Source organism: Dipodomys merriami, unplaced genomic scaffold (assembly GCF_024711535.1).
Source record: "Dipodomys merriami isolate MVZ:Mamm:240054 unplaced genomic scaffold, mDipMer1.0.p SCAF_48, whole genome shotgun sequence".
Taxonomy (NCBI): Eukaryota; Metazoa; Chordata; class Mammalia; order Rodentia; family Heteromyidae; genus Dipodomys; species Dipodomys merriami.
The window spans coordinates 4,697,094-4,705,143 of record NW_027206046.1 but is presented as its reverse complement, the minus strand read 5'-3'; the positions used below and the strand labels follow the sequence as shown (position 1 = coordinate 4,705,143).

At 51.8% G+C, this 8,050-nt stretch overlaps 1 protein-coding gene across 28 annotated transcripts in view; it reads left to right on the top strand.

Moving 5' to 3' along the window:
* Positions 1-200: 200 nt before the first annotated feature.
* Tpm1 (tropomyosin 1) overlaps positions 201-8,050 on the top strand; it is a 28,857-nt gene continuing 21,007 nt past the window's right edge. For 4 of the 28 annotated variants that reach the window (XM_069995237.1, XM_069995249.1, XM_069995235.1 and 1 more), the window contains exon 1: positions 6,636-6,782. In XM_069995237.1, the coding sequence (XP_069851338.1) occupies positions 6,651-6,782 (132 nt within the window). In that variant the 5' untranslated portion in view covers positions 6,636-6,650. Of the gene's footprint in view, positions 445-1,477; positions 1,604-1,850; positions 1,977-6,617; positions 6,783-8,050 lie in introns of those variants that run through there. The other 24 variants (XM_069995222.1, XM_069995231.1, XM_069995247.1 and 21 more) reach the window with 21 other exon arrangements.

Sequence of the window (8,050 nt, the reverse complement as noted above, 5' to 3'; positions counted from 1 at the left end):
CGGTTCGGGTCCCCATATATAGTCACATCCACCGGCCTGCGGCAGCGAATGGGCGCGAGGCCCCCCGCGGGAGGAGCAGGGGGAGGGGGCACGGGGCGGAGGCAGGAGAGGGGAGGGGTGGAGGGGGGAGGGAAGGGGGGGAGGGAAAAGCTTTTCCAAAAAAGTATTGGCTGTCGGTGGAATGCGCTCTCGCCCCCCTCGGGAAAAGTACATATCTGGTAGCAGCGGGCGTCGGTGCGCCCGCACTCCGGCTCGGCCGCCCCAGCGCGCTCCTCGTCCTCCCCTCTCCGCCACCGCCGGCAGCCCTCCGGGCCCCTCGCCACCGCCACCATGGACGCCATCAAGAAGAAGATGCAGATGCTGAAGCTCGACAAGGAGAACGCCTTGGATCGAGCCGAGCAGGCCGAAGCCGACAAGAAGGCGGCGGAAGACCGCAGTAAACAGGTCTGCGCCCCCCCCATCCCCACCACCCCATCCCCACCCCGGCTCTGCGTCCGCCCCATCGCCGGCTGGCGCCCCGATGGGCTGGCCCGGGATGGCCTTCCCCTTCTCCCCGCTGCCTCCCCAACACCAAGATCCCAGCCCCCTGGTACCCCTTCCTTCTCTCCACCCCCCAAAAAAACCTCAAGAGTCACCCCCCCGCCGCCCCTAAATACCCAGGGCGAGGGGATCGCGCGTGGGGGGGGGGGGTGGAGAGGGGAGGAAAGCGGCGGCGGAGGCTCACGGTAACTTTACCGAAAGGAAAGTTTGGTTTGAGGACTTTTCAGCCCGCCAAGTCCGTTTTAAAGTTCTTGATTGGCCCGACTTGGGGGGGGGGGAAGGGTGGCGAGGGGGGGGGGAGAGTGGGGAAGGTCACCGATTCCCGGGGACATTTGAAAAAAAAAAACAGGGTAGAACCCGAAAAGGGGACCGAGGAGGAATGGATTAAGTCCTGAAAGTTTACGACTTTGGACTTTTCTCTAGGGATGGAGATTTTTGAGGAGAAGAGACAGACAGACAGACAGACAGACGGGGGGGGGGCGAGAGAAGGGGTATGCTGGAGGTTGGGAAGCGCCTTGGAATTGTTTCCTAAGAACAAAGATGGATACGATTGGAAAGCCAGGCCAAATACAGGGGAGCGTCTCTGCGCGCGCCCCCCCACCCTTCACCCCCCCACACACACATCCCCCCAGCTGTGGGATGTGACCCCGAGACTCTGGAGAGACAGACCACCGCAGGAATCCCGTCCTGGGCCAGGTGTGCGTGTGCGCGCGCGCACGCGAGGGGGGGAAAAATAATAATACCATCAACATTCCATGGGCACCCCTGGAACCCCTCACTCAGAAGGCGCCCCCCATCCGAAGGCCCCAGCCAACCTGCTGCCCGTGGTGTTGTATTGCACGCGCGTGTGTGTGTGTGTCCCACGGTCCGTGCGGGCTCGCTCCTGTCCCCCCACCCCTCACCCCCACCCCACCTCACCCCGCATCGCCACCCCAAGCTGGAGGAGGACATCGCGGCCAAAGAGAAGCTGTTGCGCGCGTCCGAGGACGAGCGGGACCGGGTGCTGGAGGAGCTTCACAAGGCGGAGGACAGCCTCCTGGCCGCCGACGAGGCCGCCGCCAAGGTACCCGGGGCGCGCGGCCAGGCCCGGCCCAAGAATGGCTAACTCTTGTTCTCTCTTCTCTCTCTCCCCCTCCCTGTCTTCCCCTTTCTCTCTCTTTCTCTCCCACTGTCTCTGTCCTTATCATCTGTCTACCCCACACCCTCTCCTCCCCGCGCCCCGGCGGGATCACGCTGCGCGCTGCACCCCCCTCCACCCCCCCCACTCCCCCCCACTCCATCCACCCCGTACCCCACGGCCAAACTCCCAGCTGGAAGATGAGCTGGTCTCGTTGCAAAAGAAACTCAAGGGCACTGAAGATGAACTGGATAAATACTCCGAGGCTCTCAAAGATGCCCAGGAGAAACTGGAGCTGGCAGAGAAAAAAGCCACTGATGTAAGTGCACCACCGCTCAAATTGCCTCCCCTCACCTTCCTGAGCAGCAAGTGGCCATTGCTAGGGAGTCACTAAAGCAAGAGGCCCCAGAGGGAGATTTCGACCCTTCAGAGGGTCACTTTCTCCCCCCACTGGACACCTGCAACACAGCCTGGCCCTGGCCCAGAGCACTGAATGCCGCCTCTCACTGCTGTAGCTTATGATCATTTATATTTCATCCATTCCTTTTTCTCTTCTTCTCTTCTTGACTCCCTCTCCCTGGGTTTTGGAGGTGGGTGGGTTGAGAAGTCTGGAGAAAATAAATTGGTGACATTGACATTGTGGGAAATCCCGGAAGGTGTCCTGACCTCAAGATTTGTGCAACAGGGTTTTACTTCTTTTTCTCTTTTCCTTTTGCTACCCCCAGTGGGGGAGGTTAAGTCTGATTTGGGGTAGTGGATCAAGTCAGAGTCCTGAGGCTTCTAAACTTAGGGGTACTTTCTTGTATGTCTAAACTTAACAGTGAAGCCATGGCTCTTAAGATCTGCCTGGGAAGATGATACTTGCTTGGGTCTGCAGTCTGTGAGCACTGGGTCCAGAAAATAAGCAGGGAGTTATATATAGCTCAGTGCTTTATATGGTATAGTGAGCTCCCTAGCTGCCCCCTGCCCCTCCTGCCCGCTCCACCCCCACCTGTCAGTCCTCTGACAACCACCACATACTTTCTGGGCCTAGAGTTCCATTAGCATTTTTCTTCCTTGCCCTTTGAGATAGGAACTATAGCACTAGGCCTCTTTCTGAAAGTCAAGCCAAGGATTAGATTTCCAGAGGAGTTGACTTCGTTTCACACTATGGAATTCCATTCTAGAAGCTAATTAAGCCTAAAAGCCCAATTAGAAAAGAATTCCTTAGGAAGTTGATAACAATTTCAAGAATGTATGAGCACTAGGAAAATTATGACCAGAAGTTGAACACCCACCCTTAGGTACAATTGCAGATTTTTTTTTTTTTACAAGAGTAAAATGCAAATCACTAAAGGATCTTTCTTAGGTTTTGAAATTTGTACAGGCTATTTGGTAGTGTGAAAGGAAGATAGGAAATGGGCCAGTGTGTTCTGTAAATGAGAGATCCAGATAAAGGTTACTTGGAATCTGAAGAAAAAAAAATAAATTTGCAGTGAAAATCAAGATTTCCTGGAAAGGGAGCTTGGTCAAGTACTAATGTAGCTAAAATATTTGCATTGTAAACTACTTGGCTGTGGAAAAAGAGCAAACCACTTATAACTCTGAGTCCACTTTGTATAATGTGAATCAGATGTCTGATACATGGGAGGCTGGATGCCCTTCTCCCCCAAATTCTCCAGCAAGACGTTTATTTAGCTTTTTCAAAAGAACCGCTCATAGATCATGGGGAGATATTCCTTATAAGGAAAAGAATGCAGAGAATTTGAAAAGAGCTCAGTGAAGGCTGGCAAGAGGGAAAAAACACTACTATTCCTTTTGGGACTGGGGGAAATAATTGTAACTATGCAGTGTTATCATTATTGAAAAGTCTTCATTAAAGCAAGGGCCATAGAGTTGAGGAGGGGGTTAGAACTGGAAAGGGGCTGTTTAAAGTCAGCTGTGGGGGTGGGGCCAGCAAAGGAGGGAGGAGCTTGTATCCCATTTTGGTGCCTTTTATCCAGTGGAAAAACTGTCCCTATATATGGTACATCTGAGAGAGTGTGTGTGTCTGTGTGTGTGTCTGTGTGTCTGTGTGTCTGTGTCTTTTGGTTAGTATGTTCTTCTCCCCCTTGAAGACATTTTAGGTTGTTTGAAGATTGTAAAGATGTTGAAGTTTGCAAAGAAATGTTCTTTTTTACAGTGAGCCCTAAATTAATTAAAAAGTTTCCATATGTAAGGAGGAACACACAGCTGTCACAAGAGAAAAGGAGAGGTAGGAGAGAAGTCAGCTTCCTCTAGGGTGTTGGGGTGAGATAGGTACTCTCCAGTTTTCTTTTCTTTTTCTTTTTTTGTCCATCCTCAGGCTTGAACTCTGGGCCTGGGTGCTGTCCCTGAGCTCTTCAGCTCAAGGCTAGAGCTCTACTACTTGAGCCACAGCATCACTTCCTGTTTTTTCTGTGTATGTGGTACTGAGGAATTGAACCCTGGGCTTCGTGCATGCTAGGCAAGCAAGCATTCTACAGCCCTCCAGTTTTCCATTATGACTATTACCACCATTTTTTTTTCTGGTTTATCAGAATACTTTATAAATCCTATGCCCGAATTTTTTTTTCCCCTAGCTTAAAAGGTTATCACGCAAGAAGTAGCTTTTTTGTATGTGTGTGAGTGATTGTGTATGTATGTCTTATATGGAAGATATACATAAGATTTATATGGAAAGTTGTCTTATGTAATTTCTATAGAATATATGTTACAAATGTTATGTAAGACATATTATTTGACTAATTTACCCAAGAATGGTGTTGTATCTGATAATTAAGTCCGTCTTTAGCTTCTGTAACTCCCAAGTTAGTGATTCTCAACCTTATCAAAACATAAAAATCAAGCTTAACCCTAGCTGCTTAGGAAGCTGAGATCTGAGGATCCCAGTTTGGTTTGAACCAGCCTGGACACTTTTTTCTTTTTTTTGGGGGGGGGTCCGGTTGTGGGGCCTGAACTCTGGGCCTGGGCGCTGTCCCTCAGCTCTTCAGCTCAAGGCTAGCGCTCTACCACTTGAGCCACAGCACCACTTCCGGCTTTTCTCTTTTTGCTTATGTGGTGCTGAGGAATCGAACCCAGGGCCTCATGCATGCAAGGCAAGCGCTCTACCACTGAGCCACCTTCCCAGCCCCAGCCTGGACACTCTTGTCTCCAATTAACTAGCAAAAAATCAAGAAGTGGAGATGTGTGACTCAATGGTAAAGTGCTGACTTTGAGTGAAAAAGCCAACCAAACAAGAATTCAAGACCCTAAGTTCAAGCCCCAATACGGGCACAAAATAAAACCATAATCTACTAAGGAGGTTTTTAAACTCAGGTTGCAGCCCAGGCCAGTTAAATTGTAATCTCTGAGGGGTGGAACCCAGGTGGCAGTATATTTTAAATACTCGGATGAGTCCAACCTGCCTGTCAAGCCTGAAAACACCTGTCCTAAACTCTTCTCTAATGACATCAGCTTGAAAATGAACTCATCTGAAACTGCCATCCTCAGGTGTTTGAAAAGCAGGACATTAAGTCACTCGTTGGTTGCTTAGAGTATTTTGCAAGTGGCCAGCAGCTAGCTTCCTTGATCGTCTCTAGAGGTTACCAACTACCAACTAGAGGTTACTCTCCAGTGTTGGAAGTCCAGTAGTTTTGGGCTCAGGCCAGGCAGGACCAGACCAACTGCCTAGAACCAAAACTAGAGGCTCCCCCTACTGGATGTAAGAGCTCTTACTGGGGTGTCTCAGCAGTGAGGAACTCAAAGTCTGAAAAGCTAAGACTTGTCTTTGAAGTTTTGGAGAAAGGAGGTTAGCCGGTGTGTTTATTTTGAATCAAGGGGAGGGAAGGTGAAAAAGAAATTTTCTTGAAATGTGGAAGGGCATTTTAAAACACAATCCAGGGAGGGAATCAACCAAAGTAAGGTTCCCACTGATTGTTTGGGAGCCATATTTTTTTTCTCTCGTAGGGCTTTGTGCCCTTTTTCGAGAACCTTTTAAAGGCATCCCAGAACAGCTCAGATCTGTGAGATTCCTGGAAAGATCTCAGGCTGGTCCTAACCCAGGGATGTTTGGGTGGCCCGGGATTGTAAAACTGTTTATGGGTCCCAGGCCAACTCTTAAACCAGTATCCATGTATTAATTATAGGTATCATTTGAGATCCTGACTGTACACAAGACTTTGTAAAAAGTGCTTTATATTATTACGTGATTCTCTGTTAAAAGCCCTGTAAATACTTATATTAATTACCATCACTTTGACAGGTGAAGCCCAGAGAAGTCAAATTATTGTGCCCTAAGTCATGCAGCCATCAGGAACTCAGCCTGCCTTTAGAACAAGAGTGCTAATGCTTTGTATATGAGTGTTTTTCACGGCCTAAGATAAGGGGGAGACGGGGTTTTTTTGGGGGGGTTGCTGTACTTAGGATCTTGGTGTGCTGGGGTTCTTAACAGCAAGGAGCACCTTCCCTTAGGGCTCTTCCAGGCCGCAAAGCCCCTCCATTCTCCCTCTTCTTCTGGGCGTGGGAAATCGAGCGTCCTTAAGGCCAGCAGGAGTCGCCATCGCCTTTAAACAGCCAGATCCATGACCCGAGGCCACCGGAGCGCGGGAGACCGGCTCCCAAACTAAGCCAGGTGCCCCCGACTCGTACCTAGGAAGGGGAAGGAGGAGGGGGGGGCGGGGGACGCGCGCGCCCTCTCCGCAGCGCGTGGCATGCGCAATGCGTCGCCAGCCCGCTAACTTCGAGGGTCCGCCGGGCCCCGCCCCTCCCGCCGGCTTGGCCCCGCCCCCCGCGCTCGCGCTCCCGCCCGCGGTTCGTCGGCGCCATCCCCCTCCCTCCCCCCCCCCCCCCCCCCCCCGCCCCAAGGCCGTGACTTCCGGGCTGCTTCAGGGGCTGCGGCGGTGGCGCCGCCGTCTTGGGCGGGGCCTGGCCGGACTGGGTTGGGCTGGGACTACACCAGTCCTTTTGGCGGTCGCTTGGGGTGTAGCAGCCGGCTCTCTTCCCGCCCTCCCTCGCTATGGCGGGGAGCAGCTCGCTGGAGGCGGTGAGGAGGAAGATCCGGAGTCTGCAGGAGCAGGCGGACGCCGCCGAGGAGCGTGCGGGCAGCCTGCAGCGCGAGCTGGACCAGGAGCGGAAGCTGAGGGAGACCGTAAGGGACGCCCCCCTCCCACCCCAGACACCCCCCCCCACGCACACACGCATCCCTCCCTCCCTGCCCTCCTCCCAGCGTCCCCCCCCCGTGCTGCACCTGGCGCACCTGTGCCAGCTGGCACCCAGCTCCCCCCCTCCACCCCCCCCACCCCTGCGGCCTTTCCTTTGCTCTGTAGCTGGCTGATCCGAAGTCAAAGCTCTTGAGTGGGTTTAGGAAGAAGGTTCTGGAAAGGGGCTCCATTCCTGGAGCAGTCAGCGTTGCTTTCCCCCTCCCTCAGATCCTTAGAATTGTGCCCTTTAGATAAGTAGATTTCTTCCTTTGGGGAAGGGGGGGGTGCAACCTGGACTTATTGGGTGAGGCATTGCCAGACCTTGAGGCCTGGGGATGCTGGACCCCCCCATCCTCACCCCACCCACCATCCCTGGCGACTGGAGGGCTTGGGGTTCTGCTGGGAGAGCCAGCTTGTACAGGGGTGCAGCCCTTTTTACCTGTACCTTTCTTTAACCCACGGTCTTCTTACCAAGTTCTCAACAAAATAGCTATTCCTTTGTTACCCAGTCTTGGGAGGGGAAAAAAGTTGGCCAAATGTCAGGAGCTATTGGCTGTATTCTCCTGCCCAGCTTCCGTCCTCCTTGTTGAATGTAATACCTGGCTTCCTCTCTTCTCCTCAGGCAGAGATATCCAGTGAGCAGGAACAGGATTTCAGAGGGGAGTTTAGACATTGGGGATGTGTTGATTGTTGTTTGTGATTTAAGTCGATACTCCAAAAACACCTTGGAAATTTTGACAGGCAAGATAATTGGGTGTCCAGCTGTGCTTAATATACACTGGGCTGTTCTAAAGTGACTGGAGCCCGATTAAGTGTTTGTATTGGCTTATATGGCATTCCGCAGAAACTTAAGACATATTTTGTATAAAACAGAAGCAAGCAGGACATTTCGGATAAAATACAGCAATAAGGAAGTCAATTAGACGAAAGGTAGTTTTCTAGAGAACAAGCCACCAAAAGCACACACACACACCCCTTCCCCCTCATAGCCCAATGTCTCTAAACTTGGCTAGTAAGTTCATTCCTATTTCCTCTGTGACTGGCTGGCAGTTTTCCTTGAACCATTAGAGCTGATAGAACATGACTAAGAAGATCAAGAGCTTTGAACCAAGATGGGCAGGATTTGAACCCTGACTCCACTCACAAACTGGGGACTGTTAACTACCCTATTTGTGCTTGGGCTCCCTAACTGTAAAATACAAACCGCATCTACCTG